This window comes from Mesitornis unicolor, unplaced genomic scaffold (genome assembly GCF_000695765.1).
Source record: "Mesitornis unicolor isolate BGI_N332 unplaced genomic scaffold, ASM69576v1 scaffold14605, whole genome shotgun sequence".
In the NCBI taxonomy this organism is placed as follows: domain Eukaryota; kingdom Metazoa; phylum Chordata; class Aves; order Mesitornithiformes; family Mesitornithidae; genus Mesitornis; species Mesitornis unicolor.
Genome location: NW_010187648.1, coordinates 49,600 through 72,639, shown reverse-complemented (window position 1 = coordinate 72,639; position 23,040 = coordinate 49,600). Strand labels below are relative to the sequence as shown.

General features: G+C 40.8%; 1 protein-coding gene across 1 annotated transcript in view; it reads left to right on the top strand.

The window, feature by feature from the left end:
* Positions 1–1,238: 1,238 nt before the first annotated feature.
* Positions 1,239–23,040, top strand: part of LOC104541462 (tyrosine 3-monooxygenase-like) — a 31,363-nt gene continuing 9,561 nt past the window's right edge. The window contains exons 1-9 of the mRNA XM_010185530.1: positions 1,239–1,436; positions 2,354–2,528; positions 5,888–5,976; positions 8,728–8,795; positions 9,967–10,017; positions 13,657–13,802; positions 20,122–20,257; positions 20,912–20,981; positions 22,650–22,706. Coding sequence (XP_010183832.1) covers positions 1,239–1,436; positions 2,354–2,528; positions 5,888–5,976; positions 8,728–8,795; positions 9,967–10,017; positions 13,657–13,802; positions 20,122–20,257; positions 20,912–20,981; positions 22,650–22,706 — 990 coding nt within the window. The remainder of the gene's footprint in view (positions 1,437–2,353; positions 2,529–5,887; positions 5,977–8,727; positions 8,796–9,966; positions 10,018–13,656; positions 13,803–20,121; positions 20,258–20,911; positions 20,982–22,649; positions 22,707–23,040) is intronic.

Sequence of the window (23,040 nt, the reverse complement as noted above, 5' to 3'; positions counted from 1 at the left end):
CCCTGCCCTGCCCTGCCCTGCCCTGCCCTGCCCTGCCCGACCCACAGGTGGTGCTGGGCCCCACGGCTCCCCAGGCTGGTCTCGGTCTGGACATGGCCTGGGGGAATACCTCTTTCTAGTCTGGCACTCACCACACTCTGCAAAATGCACAGTGCCTGAGGTCTGGATGGGTCTGTGTTCCTCAGGGTGCTGAAAACTGCCTCCTGGGCACAGTACTCCAAAGTTCATCTTGGGTTTTCTGCTTCAGACAGGCAAGAGATGGGGAAATGGAGACCATCTCAGTACTCTGCCTTAGCCCAAAAGGAAACACAGTGCTTCTCTATGGGCCTGCAAGATGCTTTCAGAGGGGTTCCAGCACAATGTAATGGGGTATGAAATTACATGTGCTCAGATCCAGAAACATGTTTGTGGATGGCAAAGGATGCCATACCCGGAAGAGAGCAGAGCTGAAATTCCCCTGAGCCTGCCTTACCAGCTGTGAGGAAGATGTGACCCTGGGCTTTTTCGGAGTCTACATCACTGGAGATAAAATCATGACAGAAACACGTTCCAAAAGAGGAACTTAGCCTGGAGGCAGCACTCAGCTCTTGTAGAGCTAGGGTAGAACAGATCAGATCCTGTGGGCAGGAAAAGCTCAGAAGTAGGCAATGAACTTTGTCTCTGGCTCAGGTCTCTCTGGCATGCTCACAGTTGTGTCTGTGCAGAGGGGACAACACTCGGGTTGAGCTAGGGTTTGGGGCAAGAGCCCCTTTGGTTCTCTGAGGGCACGATGAGAGAGGGCCCTAGTGAGGGAAGAGAGGATGAGGAGGAAGGGCAATCTCAGACATTGTGCAGGGCAGTCCAGGCAGAGATGTAAATGGGGCTCAGGCTAATTACCTCTCCACAGAGAAGCCCAGGTCCAGGGTTGAACAGTTTGCAGACCCCTTCAGACAGAATAGGAGGGCCGTGCTTTGAAGTTACCCAGAGAAGGAAGGTTATTTTGGGCTTTTGCGCATATCCTACGCAGGCGGTTTCCCTTGATGTGTCTGACATGACCAAGATAAATGTCCCTACACCTAACACAGTAGAAACCAGCTTGCTTCACTGCTATCTGGCAGCTCTGATCTCACCACCCACATATGCACACTTCATCTCAAGTCCCACCACGTTCCCTACCCATTGCTCTGGGAGAAGCACTCACATCCTCGGGCAGTTTCCACTCAATATCTGGCAATAGTAATCCACTCCTCTGGCTTCCAATGAAGACTGACTTGGTGGGGATCACAGGCCGCAAGGAAGAGGCCAGCAAGGAGAAGGATATGTGTGGCATAGAGTCACTGAACAGGCAAGACAGCCTGGACTCCATCAAGGAGGATGGCATAGCCACTTTCATCCTGACCTTCACACTCTGCAACGTGAGGAAAATTGAACTCTCTAAGGCAGCCAAAGTCTTTGAGGTACAGACTTTACCATTCCCTTCTTACACTGAACCCTGTCTTCTGTTCCTATTGCCTTCACCTCTCCCACTTTGTGTCTCTCTCTCACACCCTTCTCCTGCTCCCTGCCTGATTTATGCCTCTATGTCTTTCCCTTTTCTCATTGTCCCTGTTTAGCTATAGCTGCTCAAAGAGATTGGCTGGCCTCTCCAGGTGAAGGAGGAGAGTGCTCTGAAGAGAGTGAGCAGCTGGAGACAGTAATTTAGAAGAATTATCATTTTATGTAAGGGCTGTTTAGATCAGATATCAATCTATTATTCATTTCTAGCAGTTGTGGTGACCAGCCATGATGAAACAACAAGCCAGCATTTCAAGCACTCATACTGTAGAGACATTAGGAGCCAATGAATTTTCTCTGCATATTTGGCAGGAGATACGGGGAATACAAGAGCTGTAAACCATACGAGCATTGTACATTCTGGGCACTTGAAGTATCCCTACCAGGTGCTCACTCTCATTTGTGAAAATGAATAGCTCAAAATAAAAGTATTACATTTGTTACTTATTTTTAATAGTTTACAATTATTTAATGATTATAGTGCTGTTATACATCAATAGATCTGCTTTCCTCCTACTGTCAGGGTCTTAGGAGTTACCCAGCCACTCATTTGTTATTTCTGCCCAGATGAAATGCTAGTCAAAGCATCTCATCTTTCAGCTCCATCTATCTCTACCTAATTCTACAGTGCTAATCTTTAGCTCTTCCTGTATTTTTGCTCCTTCTAAACTGGTCATTACTAGGCTTCATTGCCTAACTTATTTTTTTTTCTAAGACTTCTTTTACTCACCTTTTAAAGATATTGTAGAAATGTATCTAGACTTATCTGGATTTTCAGTCTTTGGAGAACTTTCATCATGTGAACTTCTGGCTCTTGCAGATGTTTGAAACTGAGATCCACCACTTTGAAACCAGACGAGCCAAAAAGTCCAAGAACTCTGCTGATGATCTTGACATTTTTGTTGAATGTGAAGTTCACAGTACTGATGTTAGTATCCTTATCACCTCTTTAAAGAGAGTAGCAGAGGATGTGAAAACTAGCAGAGAAGACAAAGGTAAGTAATGTATGCATTTGTTAGTGCTGTTTTGTTTATTTTTGGCATAACTTTATTAACATTAGCTTCATAATAGTAATTTAATTATTTTGGAAAGCTGGTGAGCATGCATTCATTTTTCTTCATTGCATGACTGTTTTGCCTGAACTGGGACCATTCCCATTGGTGTGGAAAGGCAGGCACTTTGTAATAGCCAGTGGAGCTTAGGTGAGAAAAGCATTCCAACAAAAATGGAGATGAGATGGATAGAACAGTGAAACAAGAAGTTGAGGAGAAACTGAAAACTCCTCAATGAGAGGAAGATTGTGGGCTGAGAGCTGTGCAGAGAACTAACCGCTCTGAGGCAAACACAGACACTTGATGGGTATGCAATGATATGGCACAGGGTCTGAATGTTTCATTTGCTTGTAGCGTATTGTGTTGGTTTTGTTAAAAGAAGCAGTAGCTGTCTATTTATTGTGTTCATTGCTGTGTGCGTTCAGTAGTATCGCCTGTAGGTAGATTGCTCCATCATTGAAAAGAACTAAATGCAACCAGGTGGAACAAGCTTCCAGTGTGCAAGAGGGAGAGAGGCTCAGCAGAAAGCCTGCAGGGCAGGCTGGGAGAACTAGGGGTTGAGTTTTGATAGAGTAACAGAGCATCAAGCATTTTCCAAGACACCTAGAAAACTTGTTTGCAGGTTGTGCAGCTTCAAATGTTGCACTTTAGGAACAGTATAGCACCTGGCAAAGTGCTGCAAGTGGCTGTTAGAGACCTTTAATACAATCTTGAGAATGCCAGAGGGGCCCCTGATAGATGAGAAGGCTGAGGATCCAACTCATAGATGTGTTCTCTGAATACAGAATTGCCATGGTGCTTCCCACCCTTGATAAGGCCAGGCAGAAATCCCCAGGGCCCTTTTAGCTAATACAGTCCTGTTTGGACACCTTTGGGTGTAGCTTGAATTTTACCTTCAGGTTTGTGACAAGTAGTCCGTGCCAAGTTGTTCTCAGGGACTGTGAGGATATCAAAAGAGTACCACTGTCCTCAAGGAAACTGGAGAGCCAAAGAGGGTTTTGGAGCTGAAGAAACGTTTCTTTAGGATTTCCTTGGAAGTTGAGACACCTGTGCTCAGAAGTAGCAGCTAGTTTCAGATGTGCTGGGACTGGGACCTACAATAAAAACAAGGGTCTTTTAAAAGAGACTGTTTATGGTTAAAGCAGAGGAATATCAGGGACATAATTTTCTTCACATTTTTCTTTTTCTTATAGTTTTGAACAGTAAACATGCAAGCAATCAGGCTTATTTTGGATGTGAAGATGCTAGAATTAATATACTTGGCAGGCAAATGGCCAGAGTTTTTCTGCTTCTAACTTAGCTCAGATTTACACACAAAACTTCTTAGTTTGTGAAGAATCTTTTCTGGGTGTTTCAGATCCCAGAATTCAGTAATGCCGTAAGAAGTTCATTTGATTTCAAGATAAAAGGGTCAGAGAGTTGGTATTTGTGGCTCACATAGACAACTTAGGTGTGGGTGCCAGCAAGAACTGGGGATTTGGAGGTTTTGATCTTAAAGCTCTTCACTTTTTTGTTCCTATTGAGGTGAATTCAGGGGTGCTAAAGTGTCAGAGGACTTTCAGATCAGCTAGAGCCTAGATCTAAGATTGGCAAGAGGCCCATTTTACTGGCATATCTTTTTGAAAGTAGCAGTGCATCTTACTGAAAGAGTGAAAACTTGCTTGAAGTTGCAGCTTCACTTTCTAGTGGGTTTGCAGAGGTCTGCAAGAGCATATTGGTAACTAAGCTGTAAAAAAATATAAGTTATCTAAAAAACCCCCTATATCTAAGTTGTAAAAAAAAACATACTTACTGGTCAGCAATTATGTTACTGGTAAGATGCCAATATGTACATTCTGACTACCTTCAGTACCTGAGGCTCCAGCTCCTGGATTAATCTATTTCCCACATAGACTTTTCATTCTCTTCTTTGGAGTTTTTAGGTGAACCAGACAGGCCTTCCCAGGCAGTGTGCTGAAGGACAGTGATGTGACAATCCCTGCCCGTGGTGGCTTTAATCCAAATTAATTTGGTACTCAGCTGAGAAAAGCAGTGGTTATTTCTGCTTCCATAAAGCAGAGACAGATGCAGCCAAACTGGCATCTGTCAGCACTATCCCTGTTTTATTGGGTGCATCCATTTCTGTGATCAGGCCAAGGATTCTGCCATGGTCTTTCCTCCCTTCCCCTTTAGCCTGTCTGCCCTCTCCCATGACTCAGTAAGGGATAGACAAGATGTGGATGGAGACATACACTGGATGATTTATGATCAGGTGTGGGTTTTGAGGAGATATGGCCACAGATGACAGAACAGGTATCTTTCATGTAGAACCAATGGTAGAGCCAAAGGCAAAGGCTCAGCAAAAAAATTATGGGGTGATGCACTACATCTGACAGACAGGGATTTCTTCCTTCTTACTGCAGAATTTGCCATAACTGCATGAAAGAACTGGAATTTCCCAACATTGATGTGTGTTTGCAGCCTTGTACTTTCGTGAACTGTCTGTGCTTGGATACAGTACAATAGGGCTAAAGCTAAATTTCCTATTTAGCACAGTGATGCCTGGTCTTGTGTCAGGTATGAGATTAAGGTGACACCAGATAGACCTTTTCTGAGCTGCACACACTAAGTCTGATCATAGCATCAGGCTGACTTCAGAGAGCAGCATCAATTTTGACTTTTTTCATTATTTTTTAATTCATTGGTTACAAATGCTGGCACTTAAATTAAAATGAGCACACTTTTATTTATTTATTTTTATTATTTTAGTCACCAGAAAAGGTCCCCGCATCAGGGAAAGGAAACTGGAAATTCAGCTAATGCTAGAAAAATTTTGCTGAAAAAATAAAAAAGAGCCAGAAAAGAAAAAACAAGTAAAGATACATCTTGATCTGTTTTGTTTCTAAAAATCTGATGTTTTCCTTTTTAAATATTGTTTTCTCTTTTAAAACTATGAAAATTTAAGACTACTTTTTAGACATGATTGAAATGTTTTCTTAAATAAGAAATATAGAAATAAATTTATTGTGTTGTGTCAAACTTTTCATTTGTCCTAAATTGAAATTATTTTGCCTTTAAAAATTTTTTATACTTATTAAAACTGAGAGATTGTCATTGCAAGTTAGTTCCAGATCATTTTTCATACAGTCTGCCGGTTTGGTCAGCAAATGAAATCAACTGCCAATATATGGTGACATATAGACATGAATATTCTCATATACTGATGAAAAGAAAGCTTGTAATCTTCTGCACAACTTTTATTTTCTGTGTCTTTTAAAATTATTTGATCCTATCTCATTTAACTCTTGTTATTTTCTCTCTAGTGCCCTGGTTCCCCAGAAAAATCCAAGATCTGGACGAGTGTCACCATCTGATCACTAAGTATGATCCCAGTTTGGACCATGGCCACCCTGTAAGTTTGGTGTCACTATTATTTAATTTTTGAAAAATAAACTTTCTATAGGAAATTTTTTGTAAATAAAATTTCAGGAGTAAAGAAATAATCATGAAAGGACAGGAAAAATGAAGGATCAGATAAAGGCTGATCTCCAGGGAAATTCGGGAGTATAGAATGAATAATTTAATAGTGAGAAAAGTTTATGGGTCCTGATTAATCAAGGTTCATACAATTAACTTCAGGCACATGCTGAAGTAATTTCTATTCAACATATTCTTTAGCATGAGTTACATTTCACTGTTTAGTTTTAAAAGAATCTCTTGTTTATTATTTCACCCCTGATATCTTTGAAGTATCTCCACTTTGTACTAGCTGGTTCACATAACAGCCTTCTTCTTTTTGTGTTTTCTATATTTTGACCATTCAGATATTCCATATTCCATATCTGCATCTCTAATTTTGTATATGCCAGGAATATCATTCAAGTGTAGATGTACAGAGGGTGGTAATGAGGACAAGCAGCAAAGAGCTAGTCACTAAGAAATACCAGATCCTCAGATCCCGCAGAGGGGAGTATTATGCTTAAACTTGCAAAAATTAGTTAGGCAGAAAATAAGATAAATACATGGCAGCACTGATTAATGGATATAATACCTGAACTGAGATTTAAATCTCAGAGAAGTTCAAAAGTGATTTCAGTTGCAGTAAGCATCTAAAATTTAAATAGGAAGCAAGATGGAAAGATTATGATCCTAATTTACATCTGACTTTTCATAGAGTCTTTGGAGCCAGGATTTTGGCAGTATTTATTAATGCTACTCTGCAAAATATTGTTAGAATGCTTGTGACAGGCTTTCCCTTGGATTCAAGCAATAGGTCTGGGTTATGAATGGGTTGCAAAAAGGGCTTTACTCAGGCTTTACTTTTGTGTGTAGTCTTAGCCTTGCCATAAGCAGAAACCAAAAGAAGCAACAGAAAAAAATGCACTGTAAAGTCCTGTTCTAGTGATGATAATAGTAAGGCAAAGTACTAGGAACAAACAAGCAAACACTCATTTCTCATCAAAGTTTTTCAACTTCAGTACAGATGAGTTGTGAGTTAGGTGCAGACAACTGAGAGACTCCAAAGTGCCATTTGCAGATTGACACAGTAGGTCGCAAAATCCTGTGAAGTGTTCTGCCAAACATCACATAGGAGTGATGCATGAAAATCAAAATAAAGCACACACTTTGCACTGAAAAATGCAAGGAAGCATTTGTGCCCACCAGTGGACATAAAACTACACTGCAGAACACAATGCAATGTAGAAATACCTGAAATAGCTTCAAACAACTTTGCTCGGGCACTGAAAATCATTTGTCTGTGGCAGAAGGAAGCATGTGGGCTCATTTACTGTGCTGCCAAGCATGGCTCAAAATTAGACAGGTTGGAGGAAAATACCAAGTACGTTGATGTACAGATGGCTTAGCAGAGATTTTGCATCTACATTTACTACCAAATAGACAATTTGGGCTGACCACCTCAACAGCTTCACTTTGTTCTTTACCATCTCTTTAATAGCCAGAAAAGCAAACTGATGACATTGTAGCACCAGTCTCTGGGGCACCCTGGCACTGGCTGTGGTGATCTCCCAGAGAGGCTCCTGCTATTCAGAGGGTGGGTACAGAGACCTGGGAACAGCAAGGACAAAGCTGGGAGGTCACAGCATCAATTCTAGTCCGGCCTGATGGCTTTTCCATGTGTTTTGCATGGATTTACTACAGCTACTGACAAGCAAGGGTGGCATCTGAAGGAACATATTATCTGTAACACATGACAAAAATAAACAAGGTCTCGGGATCCAGTTATTTCCTCAGATTCACGCACACAATACTCCTTAACTGCAGCTTTACTGATATTATTGCTACACTGAAAATTATGTGAATAAACCTAAGGGAGAAATTTGGCTTGAAGAACGCAAAGTGGTTCCAGTAAATTCTGAATATTTTAGAATAATAAATATTTGTACAGTGATGCTGATCAACGCTGCTTTGTGAGTTATATTAGTAACACAGTGCCAGATTTCAGATTTTATTCCTATAACGAATGATGTAAAATTCAGAGGAATTTGATTCCACATCTCTGTTCCTTTTTAATAGCTGGAGAAGCAAACTTCTAGTAAACACTGAGGGGTCAAAAAGAAAACTCCAGTAATTAATAAGTAAACTCTCCCTTTAAACAGATACCACTGAATCTATCTTTATCATAACATGTTAACATATGGGCAAAGGGTAGATTGAGCTGAAAGCCTGTAGTTTCTACAGATTCAGTTGTGTCTCTAATGACTTCTAGCCAGCGAAGACCCCTTCTTCACCCAAAGCACAGGGTATTGTGCAGGCGCAGTGTACTTTCTCTGACCAAGTGGTACTAGGCTTGGCACCATCACATTCAACACAGCTTTATATTGCAGCCTCTGTGCTTAGCACAGCAAAGAAATTATTCAGAGATTCAGCTCTTTCTCTGTGGAAATGACACCCCTATTTCAATTCCATTTCTAATATGATTTGAATTTAAGTTTAACTGTAAGTGTAATGTTGTGTGATGTAGTGTTTGTGAACAAGGCAAAAACCTTCCCACCAAGCCATGTTACTTTTCTGCAAGATTTGTTGCCTCAGAGAAAACAACCTAGTTCAGGCCTTGGTTTACTGTATGCTTCTGTTAGAAAATTTATTTATGTCCACAAATATCTTTTAATGTAAATTCGTTTTGAACTATTTTCTAACTCAGGGATACACTGACCTGGAGTATGAGAAACGGAGGGAATTCTTTGCTGACCTTGCCTTTAATTACAGAGCGTAAGTACAAGGCTACCAAAGAGAGATTTCAGTGGTCCACATGCACTTTCAGACATCTTCTTATGCAAGAAATACCAGAGACTTGATCTTGTTGTCAATGTATCAGTGGGGCTATATTTTAGAAAACACAATTCAGCCACAGAAGCTTTCACTCCATATGAAAGAGACTTTTCCCACAACACAACTGATATACCTTAAGATAAATATATTGGGATTGTATTCACATATCCTTCAGTGCTATATTTTTCTCTTATCAGAGGTCATTTGTCAATATGACTCTTTCATTTCTATTTTTCAGTTCCTTTTGGGAACTCGCTTCTGACCTGAGGCTAATCTTTTCCAAGGAACTATAAGGAACAAAGTTTAGAAACATATTTTTAAAAAAGAAAAGCAGTTTAGTATTTTTTGTTATCTGACAAAATGTCTCTAGCCACGTACATTAGCTACCTAAACCCCTAAAAACCTCTGAGGTCTCATGTGGGTGATTGGAAAGGTTTCTGCCTTTATGTGTCTGACAGAGACAATTAGATGTATAGGTAGAACTGGTTATGGATTACCAGCCTCATGGTGTCCAAGAACAGGTGAAATCTCCCAAGTCTTAAGGGTTTTATTTGAGTACACTTATCGTCACCATACATTACAGCTAGTGGAGTGCAAATCAGCACAAAAGCACATACCAAATGCCCTCAGAGCTGCTGAAGAAGCAACAGTGAAGAAGAGGAGAGAAGACCACTCACCAGAGCCATTAGAGATAACCATGCAGTGTATGCCTGGCAGCTCTCTGCTGATGAGTTTATGAATGCTTCTCTGCGATGATACTGTGCTGATTGCATCCTCCCGGGATGTACTCTTCAGGCACACACTGCATTTTAGTTGCTAGATTGCCTTCAGCAGAGACAAAGTTAAGCCTGAAGGCCACTTTTTTCTTCTGTAAAGAAGAACGTGGCTTCCTGTCTTACTCTATCCCTCTGTTCCCTCCCCACATGGGAACAGGAGAGAAAATGCACACATTAGAGCCTACCAAGACAAAGAAGTTGTCAATTATGTACTATTTTGCTGTTTCTGTCTTCATTACAGCAAGTATTCATGGTGCAGGTAAAGAAAATAATACTTGGAAACTGAATTTGAAACCTGTTTTAGACACACGCACTATTTCCTCTCTTAATTACAGAGGAGACCCTTTGCCTCACATCGAGTACACAGCACAGGAGACTGCAACTTGGTGAGTTTTTTACTCATGTCCAGGGCCATTTCACTGCAGTCCCAAGAAAGACTGGCAGTGTAAAACAGAATATTTAAAAGTCATAGTTATCCATCTCAAATTTTATTCCTTGTTTAAGTGTCACTTTTTGGTCATTTGTTTTGCAGAAAACCATTCTCAGGGCTCATCTTAACTGTTCACTTTCTAGAGCAAAATGCTTTTTTCCTGACCATCTCCTTGCCTACCAAACCCATCAAGACATCTGAAGCCAGAAAACACCTGGACCCTATAGTATAACTTCTTCTAACTGACCTCTAATTAACCTTAGCTATGGCAGTGACAGAAATACCACCTTTCCAAATCTGAGGAATGGTGCCCACTCACAGGATGGAAATTCACTCATAGGATGTGGCTAATTCACTACTCATAGGACAGGCCAGCCTTGCTTGTTCTTCTGCAAGTATTCATTACTGTTAACATAAGTAAGTGTTCCTCTTTCATACTGAAGGTAAAAGAAATTTCAGACTACCCTTCCAGGATACATTATTTACCCTGTAAAAAGGCCTTTCATGTCATATGAAATGATGGCTGGTTACTTTTACATGGGTGCAACATTTCTTCACTGGGGATTTGTTTCTCCTGAAGATTTGTCACTCAACCCCTCCCTGCCAAACAAAAAAAGAAAATTAATTCAATTCAAAGTATGATTGTAGACTTTATATGAAGCATGTGGCAGATTTGAAAGAAAACAGAGTTTTTATTTTCTATAGCTCTGTTTTCATGTTCTCCCACTGAATTTAACAAATCTCAGTAAGCAGCAATAATTACACATTTGTATGATAACAGAAACATAAATATGTGCAAATGTCCCAACTAAGAGCAAAGTCCCAGGACCATTCAAGGTGCCCCCTACACACATAATAAGAGTCTTCATTCAGAAAAGTTTATAATTTAAATGGAAAAACAGCCTCAAAGTGGGGAAGAAGGAATGATGACCACATTTTCTAACTGCAAAACTGAAAAATCTAGAACTTAGGTGATTTTCCTAGGATTATACACAAAGTCTATGTCAATGCCAGGAATTAAATCTATACACTAGATGTCTCATGCCAGAACATCAACCAGAAGGCCATCCCATCTTTTTCAGTTTTTTTTTATTTTAAACAAAATCTACTCTGCCATAGAAAGCTTGAGGGGTGTTGCCCACAACCACTTGCAAACCTTGCATCCAGCTCATCTAGGCAGTCACATTTTTATTAAGCTCAAATAGGTTTTTATAGCATCTTTCAATTGTCAGAAGATTGATGGTTGGTGTCATGCTCATGATTGCTACCACCAGCCAACAATCTTGGCATAGGATGGTCTGTGGGAATGTCATATTTAAGAAAATTTAATTTTGTGTTCTTTCCTGTTTTTCCCTTTTGTTGCCAACATTCCAGCTCTTCTCCACATAGAATTAGCCCCACTGTGGTCACGGAATAGACCTTTAAAGGAGTATCTGCCCATTTCCCTAAACAGCCAGTCCCGGCAACCCAGGATGTCTTGTTATGTAAAGCTGTTTCCAAAATTAGACCTCCCAATGGTTATCACAGCCCCTCGAGGCTGTGCCCTGAGGTCAACTGCATTACAGCACAACTTAATTGAGCACTGTGCAATTGAACAGGAAATTTCAGACTAAATTCCCTTGGTGTTCACTCTGAAGAGTTGTTGGATGCCTTCAGTTTGTAGCAACATGGTTATAAAAATGAAAACTAATCAAGTGAAGAAGTATGACTTTCAGAAAACAGAGGTTACAGATAATCTGAATTTCTGTTTTCAAGCAAGCTTCCTGGAAGGCCCTGAAACTAAGTAGTCATAAAAGACGTCTTATGGGTAAAAGCTATATAAGAAAAAAGGAGAGTCTAGGACAAACTTATGGGGATGCACCTGTCACACCTTCATAATAAAGCTGAAGAGTGTCATTTTTTTCTAAGAGAAAGGAAATTTATGTAAAGTAAGGTCATTGCCTTTAAAGTCTTTCAAGTGGCTGGCTCCATCCTTTCCTATAAGGCACCTTCCTAGAGTGTTTAATAGACAACACTTCCAGCAGTTTCTGTTTCCATCTTTGGACTGAAGTACCATAAAGTAGCAGCTTAATATTCCCTTATAGCATCTCCACACAGTGAGATACTAGACCTATTTGAAACACTACATTAGGGCAAGCTAAAGTATTGTCTGGAAATATCTGTTACTCTACTGGATTTGGAGTGAACTCAGATGATTGTCCCAGAGGAGGGACGCTTAGCTTTGGATAATTCATCACTAGTCTCCGAGACTGCCTACATTGCTGTGATAGTTAACGTTTGGACACACAGTAGAACGATACTTTGATAAAAGAGACCATATGTGCAGAAGTGTAAACAAGCCTGCTCTTTCTAGACTCCAGTCTGGGGATGAACTGTGTACTGGTTCAGATCCTATGCAATCCCACTGAAGTCAGTAGTATTCTATGAGGAAATAAGCCAGGGCAACACTTGAACTCTAGTCCTCCTCATTTTTTCCTAATTCTGTGGAAATGGACCAGTCTCCTGCTGCTTTTGCAACAGTGACAGCAGCCACTGTTTCCCTCTGTTATTTTATTTTTTTTCCTCCTAAGGTTTTCCTCCTTCACTGCTTTCTGGTTCATTAGTCTCACACTGTGTAAGACATTCGTACAAATTAAGAGAGCCATTACCAGGAACTGGCTATCACCTCCATAGCAACAATAGCATCACAAAAAAAATGCAATACAAACCCAACAAAAGGTCATTTTCTATAGCAGCATTTCCAAGAATGATCTCAATTTTCATAAAACAATGTTTATAAAATCGTTAACACCCTAGGGGCATGTCTGAACAGAAATAACCATTTCTATAAGGTTCTTTGCCATCCTATTACTACATGTTTATTTTGCAACAGCTAAATATATTCCAAACCACAGCTCTAAATCCAAGCACCATCAAGTTTGGGAGAAGCCTGAAGCCTGTGCCCAAATCTGGTTATATATATCTGGTTTCTTTTTGTATTATGGGCTAAATGTTTCAAGGAGTTGGCATGTCTTTCAAATGTGTAGCCCATGCCAGGCATTTTGAACTGCAAAAGCATGAACGTCTTTGCCTGTCCAGATGTTACTTTTCAATATCAGAAAATGTGCTTTTTTTAGGAGGAGGTTTGTAAAAGTCAAATACAAGCTACGCTTCAGCATGGAGATGGAGGGACCTAGGCATTTCAAGTTGTATCCCAGCGTAGAGAGGGAGGGAATACCTGACTCATGCCATCCCTAAGCTACACAATATAGAATGGGCCACGGCTTCAGCTTTATCCATGAGATTTCCCTGGTACCTCCAACACTCTAAGCAAGAAACACTTCTGAATTAAGATTCAAGTCTTGGAGGGTATAGGAAGGGATAAAACAGATTTTCTGAACAGAACCCACCTTCTGAAGGATAAGTGAAAAAAAAACACCCTTAGGATTTGGTATGTCCATCTAGACATAAGCTTCCAAGCACCAGGTGTCCTGAGGTCAGATTTTTTAGATCATTGCCTATGCTTCGGGTTTATGCTGCTCTGTGGATCTGTGGATAAGGAAGATAAATACTGCTTTATTTAGGTGGCTCATGCTATATTGCTTTTGCTTTTCAGGAAGGAAGTCTACACAAAGCTGAGCAGCCTTTACCCTACTCATGCCTGTACACAGTACCTGGATGCTTTCCAGCAGCTGGAGAAATACTGTGGCTACCAAGAAGAGAACATACCTCAGCTTCAGGACGTCTCCAGATTTTTAAAAGGTCAGTCATTATGAAGCACGGTTTATTCTAGAGCATCCTGGATACATTTGTACACCCCACATACACAGAAACCATCTAGTAGGACTCAAGCTGGTGAGCAGAGCTGATTAGTACTAGAGTTCCCCTGTATAAGATGAGCTCTACCACAGTAATAAAAGGAATACCTAGGGCCAAGCTCTAAGTAAGTTTGTGTTTGCTCTGTAAATGCCTGTATCTGGTGTAGCACTAACCAGCTAATTCCAGTATGAGCTGCAGTATAGCCACAGCAGCACACTGCTCAGCATAACTTCCACACACAGGTTTTCTATGGGTTTGGTTGTATTTCATGCTTCTATAGCTACGCTACTGGTAAGACCCAATGTCATGGTTTAACCCACCAGTTTTAACCCTAAACACCATGGAGTCGCTTGCTCACTCTCCACCTCCCAGGTGGGGTCGGGGAGAGAACTGGAGGAGAAAGTTCAGAATACCTGTGGGTAGAGACAAAAACAGTTTAATGATTGAAATAAACTAAGCTAATAATAATAAATTGTAATAATAATAGGAGCAACAATAATAAAATACATGAAGTTATACTCAGTTCATACAGCAGTTGCTGGCTGTGCACTCCCAGCAGCGAATATTAGAGGAGATAATTAAACACCGTGAGCTAAACAGCTCCAGCAATTTGGGGGAGTAGGAGGCCTCAGGAGCCAAACAATGGGCAAAACCCTTTGGGGATGGTGACCATCGAGGAAAGAGAGGGCATCCCCAGTAAACTCCCAATTTATAGTGAGTGTGATGCTTATGGTATGGAATAATTCTGTTGGCCAGCTTAGTCAGCTGCCCTGAAAGCCCTTGGCTTTCGCTCCCCTCAGCTTCTACATCTGGCTGTCTCAAAACTGTTAAGGGCCTTGATCACTGCATACCAGTGCTGGCCAAAAGGTAAACCAAGGTGTCTTATTAACTTTGTTTTCCATTAAATCAAGTACTGTAGTCTTCTCAGAAATGCAGCTTTCCTGAATAGAAAACTGATTCTGTGACACTATCACAGCAAAACCAGGACACCCAATCACAAAGACAGGTACATACCTCTCAAGTCCACTTTTTTCTGATGCATGAGACAGGATGGCAATGTGTGTTAGAGAAAATGATTTCCACTTCTTTCTATCTCTGTGGCCCCATTTGCCACATTAAACTCTTTGGTACCTAGTCCGTGGCTGACAGGAGAATGAGAAGGCTGTGGTGCTAGTCTGTAAATGCATGAAGTTGTGGCCTTAGATGAAAGGACACATAAGATTGCTAAGATGACCTATCTGATGTTACCTGGGGGCTAACTAGAAAGGGGTAGGAGAGGAAGGGAGCTTGCATTATTTTTATGAGGCTACAGGCTGCATGGATTCCCAAGGCCAGGTGCTTTGTGTCAACCAGCTGATTTCCTACTGTTATCAAAAACAACTAAAGAAAAGTGGCCTTTAAAGCCTTGCTCCTTCTCAGTGACATGGAGATGTGCCAGAGAGAAGGACAGCTGATCCCTATGATGAAATAAATAATAAAATGTATGGCTTGAGTTTAATAAATTAAATTTAAATGCAATATTCAGTAAATCAAGTGACCTGCTCCATGTGTCAGTAGGTGATGCTAGTTAGCTTGAATAGCTGAAGAGTTTTCCAAGACATTGCCATTTTTAAGGAAGATGAAGCTGTTTGCTGGCAAAATTTTTATTGTACCTTTAGTGTAAGGGAATGGAGGATTGGCATGTGAAAAGCATCTCTCATGAGCACCATTATATCCAGCTGTAGAAATTTCTCTGTGTACACATTATGCATTTTCTCATGTATTTTTCCTTTTATTCGACTGTCCATCTTCCCTCCTACAGTAACTGGGCTGATAAATATTTCTTCTTATGAAGAAGTTGATCTAATTTTCTCTCATTTACACAGTAGCTGACAACAGAGAACTCCAGAAATAATGTGATGCTGATTTGATTACCACAGATATTCTTATTCTTTAAGCAAATCAGGTGATTTTAAAGTGGGAGAATTTAGGATAATGGAAGAATATCCTATCATAATACTATTTGTCTTGCTCATGACAGTTGATAGGATTTAATTCACTGGAGTCTGGGCCTGCTCACATCTTTTATAGGTTCTGATCCTAAATTTTCTCTTTGCCATACAAATCATTGTAAACAACAACAACAAAGCAGTAAAAATAGTAATTCTGAAAATTCTACTAATAATTGTTGGGAAGATGCTAAGAGTGTGTTTCAACTCATCTACTATAAACATGGGGTGTCTAGTATAAGCTAATTGTCCAAACTATTCTGACTGCGAATGAGAATCAGACACTTCAGAGGCATTTTATTTCATCCTGGAATAAGTGTCTAAGGAAAATGGAAAGAATGTCTCTCAGGAGCACTGGTCCTACCCTCCTTAAACTGTAGACAAGACCTGGATTAGTTTAGCCTAGAGGCTTTGGAAAAGATTAGGTATAGATGGAACAAAATCTGTTCAAAAGAACTGTGTTTACAGCTAGGCACAATTAAGAGCGAGTAATCTATTTTAGTCCAATTATATGGGGTTTATTTATGTTCTATTATTCCCTCTAATAACGCCATTTCACTATGCAGAATACTTTCTAGAACAGCATGAAGATTGACAATATTGCTAAGTCCTTTTGTAACAAAGTCAGTCTGAGTCAGAAGCATCTGCAAGGTCTTTAAAATCTATGTTAGAGACAGCTTCATGCCAAGCAGCTACTGGGTAAGGAGTATGATTTATAAGGAGTTCTGATTTATCACTAATTTGGGTGGCTTTTACGATCAGTCAGCAAGGCCAGAAGTTTTGCTTCTTACAACTCATCAATTGCACTTAGGCTCTTTTCTGTGTTATAGGTGTGCAGTGCTCAACCAACCAAACTTTAACATAGGATGTGAGGTGTCTCCCAAAATTCCTTGGCATACAGTGGATGTATTTAAACTACTGCCTATATGGAGATGCATAGTGCAGTTCCTTCTGTCACTGCTTAGCTCTTGGTGAGCCCCAGACTGTCCCACTCTTCCATTTAGGACATAAATCCCAGCATGTATCTTTGCTAAATAAGGGCTCTAAGGGCTGGACCATTCTTTAGCATATGAATTGATAAAATGAGAGAAGAGAGGAGAAGAGAAGAGAAGAGAAGAGAAGAGAAGAGAAGAGAAGAGAAGAGAAGAGAAAACTATTTCAGTGGGAAGGGATCAGCAATGATAATCTAGTCCAACTGCCTGATCAATTCAGGGCTGACCAAAAGTTAAAGCATGTCGTTAAGGGCATTGTCCAAATGCCTCTTACATACTGACATTTGGGACATCAATCACCTCGCTACAAAGCCTGTTCTAGTGTTTGACCACCCTCTTAGTAAAGAAATGGATCCTAATGTTCAATCTAAACCTCCCCTGGTGCAGCTTTGAATATAATAAACTTTAGGGATGCAGAGAGAGAGAAAGGGGGATATCCTGGGGAGAAAGTGATCATGTTATAACCGTCCCGCACAACCAGATAAACCTCCATCTTCCCTTTTGCTCAGCAGTATCTGTGAACTCAAGCAAGCAATTCCTTTTTACTTCAATACAACTTGAACTACAAGGTCTCTCTAATGTTACCTGGCCTGGATTGAACAGAAATGAACGCTACGTCATAAATATTTCATAATCACTTAAAGGAAATTTAAATGGTTAACCATGTGACCATTTAACATGGCAAGTGTATTTCTAAAGGGTTAACTAGATGAATCTAGACACATCTTTCTTTCTAGGAAAGATGTTTGGATTTAGGCACTCATTGTCCTCCACAGCTGGAAGAAATTACAGCCGGTGAACTCAAGCAAGCTCATACTACAATGCAGAGGCCTGTATACATGAGTGTTTTAGGCCAAGCCTTACAGATCACTTTAGTTCAACTGCTCAAGACCTTCTCTTCAACTCATTTTGGTTTCAGAGATCTTTGGGCAGCAGTTCCAAGCAGCCACACCCCCAGTTCTCTACCGATTCCTGGTTTTACTGTGCAGTACTGCAATAGAAGTTCAGATTTTGCAGTTATTACCTTCAGCAGGTAACTTTTTCCTATGGCTTTCCGAGGCAATAGGCCAAGTCTGTTCCATCAGCAGACTGTCTGATTCACTGGCCTATATTTAAAAGGGCATCTCAGGGAACATAAGATGTAATTTTCATTTTCCCTCCTGCTCCTCCAAAATGGATGCTAAAACAATATAAATCTCCCTAGACTCTTTCACAGTTCTTCCAAAACTGAGTTACTTAGGGCTTGGTTCTCGTCTGATATATTTTTCAGCTGGTGCAGCTTTCGCTTCACTCAGACTCAGAATTTAGCACAAAGATGACCAAATTCTGAGATTTTCACATTCCTCTGGCTTGCCTTCGAATGGCATCAGCATCAAGGGAGTACCCTTCTTGTCCCATCTCCTGGCCAGTGCCTAAGGAGACAGAGCTGATGATCTGCCTGATGTGGAGCGAGGAGAATAGTAAGCTGCTTTACAACTGCTTCTGCTTCCCTGGTTAACTCTGATGCCTTTGCTTAGCTTATAGAAAAATATACAATCTCTATAGGGATTTTTTGCTGTTGCTCAGCTTTGAGGCAGTTTTGTACCCACTATCTTTGAATTCAGTGAAGCAATAGAAGATAATCAGGCTAAACACTAGCCACCTAGTCCCATACATTGTCAGGTAAAAGCATTCCTTGCTGACAATTTTTTTTTTGTCCTGTATAGTTTCAGATGTTTTGTCACCTCTAATTCTTCCAGGGAAGCCTTTTTTTTCCTTTTTCTTTTCTCTCTTTCTCTCTCTTTTTTTTTAAATGAGAAAAGTGCTAATAGCCAGACAGAACAAGACAAGAAATGCTGGAAGAAACATTAAAATCCAAATCAAAACAAATCTCATAAACGGCTTGGTTTCTGGGTGGGATTTTTTTGTTTGTTTACATAAAATAAATTAGGTCCCAGGCTTCAGGACACAATTGAATATGGATAGAGAAGTGAGAATAAAGCCATTTCTGATTTTTTTAATGTAGTTTTATGCTTTAAAGAAGATGAAATGTCATTTATGGGAGCTGAGAATGCAACACAGATTTTGAATATAGGACTTCAAAAATATTATAATTGGCTCTTTTTGAAAGCTGTGATTTTCAGTTTTCTTAGCTTTGCAGACCACCAACATGTTTCCCAGGGAAATGTAGATTTTGTATTCTGCTGACCACAGGGCTGGTTATTTTGTTAGTTGTCTCTCACAGACCTTTTGTAGCAATGCAGAGTGTCCTTGGGTAACACTTATAGCACAAGTTGAAATCATAATGTAAAAGTATCACATTCTTCTGTCCTGTTCCATAAAACATGCAAAGCAAAACATGTATGGTCACATCACTGGGATGCTGTGTAGTTAGTTATAGACAAATATAATTGTGAAAAAAGCAGCAAACGGGAAAATATGTTAAAGCACTGTTGGAAACAGATGTTACATGGTTAAGGGCTAAATTCCAGCACCCTAATCTCTGACGAAGACCTGTTTGCTCCTTCTGTGTGTTACAGTTCTAATGAAGTCCAGGCAGAAAGATAAAATTGATAGCAAGTTTTGCCAGTGCTGAGCTAGTTTATACATGTGGAGCATGCATTGACAAAGGGAAATGAAATTGAATATTATGCTTCAATTCTGCCTCTGGGGTGTGTTGAACTAGGCCCATTGAGGAACAGAAGAATTGCCCAGACTGGAACAGACCCATGGGCCACCCACTTCTGTATTCAAAAAGTACAAGGTACCAGGAGTTTCAGTGCAAGGAATAAGAAAGTCTGCAGGAAGGGGCTAAACAGCAACCTTGGATCAGGGAGGAGCTAGGGTAGGGATGGGGTGTGTCCCTTATCTGACTCCTGTTTTTCTTTTACATATGTTATAGAAGAAATAAGAGAGGTAATTCAATAACTGTTAGACTAGTCAGGAAAATGCAGGTTCTGTCCCCTGCTTGATCAGAAGGATCATATGTGACCTCATTACTGACATGTGGGACATAGTATATATAAATGTGTGTAAATGAGCTAAAAATTTGAACTGAGGAAGGCTGCACTCCCTATAGTTGGTGTATGAATATGTGTAGGATGGATGGTTAGGTGATATGATGTTGCAGTAACTGGACTCATAAATGTACAGGGGTATGTTGATACTGATAAGCCAGGATGTTTCTACTCTGCTTAGACAAAGGGAGCTACTACAGCAGAGCACAAAGGTCCTCTGAAACTGCTTACTTGAGATGTAGTTAGTCTTAGACATGCCTAAATTCAATCTCACTTCCCCTTGCAGAAAGAACAGGTTTCCAGCTGAGACCAGCTGCAGGACTGCTATCTGCTCGTGACTTCCTTGCTAGCCTGGCATTTCATGTCTTCCAGAGCACACAATATATAAGGCATTTCTCTTCTCCTATGCATTCCCCGGAACCGTAAGTTTGCTGCCCTGGCACAATCCTGTCCTTCTGAATCTGTTGGGGATTGTTCTCTTGGGAACAGCTCTGAGGCTCTATCCAGTAGTCCACAGAATGAAACAATTTGAGAAACTGGTAGCTGGAGAGTTAGAAGGGGAAGTCATGCATGAGAGGGTGTGGGTCTCTGTCTCTCTTGAAAAGTTGTCTGGGGAAGGAAAAGACTGGAGGATATCTGGTTTAATCTTTTCATCCTGCCTTCAGTTACCAACTGCTGAGGTTTGATTCCCTACTGTGAAACTCTCCCAGTAAGTGCTGGCCAGACAACGGCAATTACATTTCATGAGAAATTACAAGTTTGCACAGACACTTTTTTTGTATGCTGGGACAAAACAGGGTCCTTTCAAAGCTGTTGTGACATAAGAGACTAGTGCCCATGCCATCCCAAAGGAGACAATAGCCAAAAAAGTAGCAGGGGGCAGCTGGCTCCCTGTGGCAGAAGAGAAGGCTCTGTCATGTTCCTGGCAGAGACAGACCAGGTATGGAGGCAGCTACTGTGGAGCAGCCCTCCCACTATCTCCCTTTGGGGGTCTATCAGCTAAAGTCCTTCATGGGAATTCCATGTAGGGCAGGAAAAGAGAGCTTTATTAACCAAGAAGGTCACTTGTTTTCCAGAGACTGCTGTCATGAGTTGTTGGGTCATGTACCCATGCTAGCTGACAAGGAGTTTGCCCAGTTCTCACAGGTAAGACACTTGTTCTGCTGGCTCTTTAACCAACTGCTATGGATAGCAGACCTGAAGTGCCTCAAAGGCATGCAGCTCACTGTGCTTGAAATAAGACTTTAAGACTTGATTGTGCCTGAATCACAACCTCCAGGGATGGTGGGCTAGCAGTGCCCTGGGAGACATTTACTCCAAGGGAGTCACAGCACTGCTCCCTAGAGACATCGTGTAAAAGGAAGGGCAGGCAGTGACTGTGGGACTTCTCTGTGGGAGGGCTGTGTCAGTCTGCAGAAGGATGCCAGTGCAGCCTCTGTGGTGCTGCGTGTTGGAGTTGTACTAACTACGCTGTTCCCCTGGCTTCCTGTCCTACACCACACGAACCTAACCAGCAACAGCCATCAACCCTCAGGCTGGTTCTGTCTCTGGATGTACATTTTTATCTCACATGATACTTTAATTGTGTCCATCACCATGTCATTCATTAGAGTTGTTTTTCCTTTTACAAGTCACCAAATTCTCACAGCATTGCTCACACTGGTGAAGAGGCTCCAAAAAGCAAACAGGGTTTCTTTGTAAAATAAGGGGCTATGTAGTATGAACAGTCAGTGTCAGACCCAAGTGAACTCAATGACCTCATATAATTAAAGACTTCTGAACCGTGAATGTGCCTCAAAACCATAGCAAAGGGAAGAAGATAACTCATATTCTAGGCTTATCAATCAGTGGCCAGTGTGGAAACAGAGCAGAGAGGTTACATGATGTAGATCTTTGTCAGAATATCTTAAAGCCAGTTAACCTCACATTATGTGGTTTTGAACTGTGTCAACTTGGATACATTCCAGTTTCCATATTGGTCTAAATATTGATTATTATCAGATTCAGATGAGTAGTACTTAAAATATCCTAGTGGTCTATAATTTATTCTGGAAGAATCCTCTTCAGTTCTGTTCAGTACCAGAACAGAAGACATATTAGAAATAAAAGATTATAGCAATTTCAAAACTTTCAGCTTTCCTCTTTTCCCATGTCTAACACAGACTATACAACAAGAGATCACATTAAATGAATTTTCACATTTCACTTTTTTTTCACAAAGTATTTTCACAGTTGAAATTCGCCCCATGAAAGTTCTTTTTTGGTCCATTCAGCATGAGATGATGAATGGTGAGAATGCCCTAATTTTGTTTGTTTGCTGCATGATATGGCTCCTGGGATAGCTAAGAAGAGACATCTACAAATTCCTATTGTGAGATTAACAATTAACAGGGAGCACAGATGAGAGTAAACAGATCCCTGTGTAGATCTGACCCACTCAGAAGGGCTGTCAGAAGGAGAGTGCAAGAAAAGTAATGGCAAGCATAACACCCACCTTGCTGTCCTTCCTTCTCATGCCTCCCTATAAATCTCTGCCAGGGACAGTCCAGCCCTAGGCCAAGAGACAGTTAACTTTACACAGAGAACGCTGAGGATTAAATACTCATCTAGTGTAGCTCCCAGTGGTATGTAGCTGGGGGCCAGGGAGAGGTAGACATCCTGGAAGCCATGGAAGGTCATTCTGGGTGACAAAAACAATGAATAGTTCATGCTATTCATGCTAGAAATTATGTGGTCCTCCCCTTCCCCTCTTTTACTCCCTTGGGCTGAATAATTACACTAATGTAACACTGCCTGCTTGCTTACTTGCTTTAGGATATTGGACTGGCTTCTCTTGGATCATCTGAAGCGGAGATTGAGAAACTGGCCACAGTAAGTACAGATGGCAGTTTAATATCAGAGGCAAAACCCAAATGATTCTCTGCATATCCTTCACTGTGCAGGAAAGGCTCTTCTCTAGTGTCTCAGATTGGCTACAACAGTAGAACTGTCTCTTCTCCTCATCCATAGGTTAGGGAGGTGCCGGAGGTTCCTCTAGGGAATCCCAGAAACATGATTCCAACTGAGGAAATACTTATACTTTTTCTTCTATAAGAATATACTGCTGAAGCTGAGTTTATACAATGTCAGCAACAGCAGGGTACCAACTTGCTTTCCAGACTCACCTAATAAGCTGGATACTTAATGTTATTCCTGCATTTTCTCC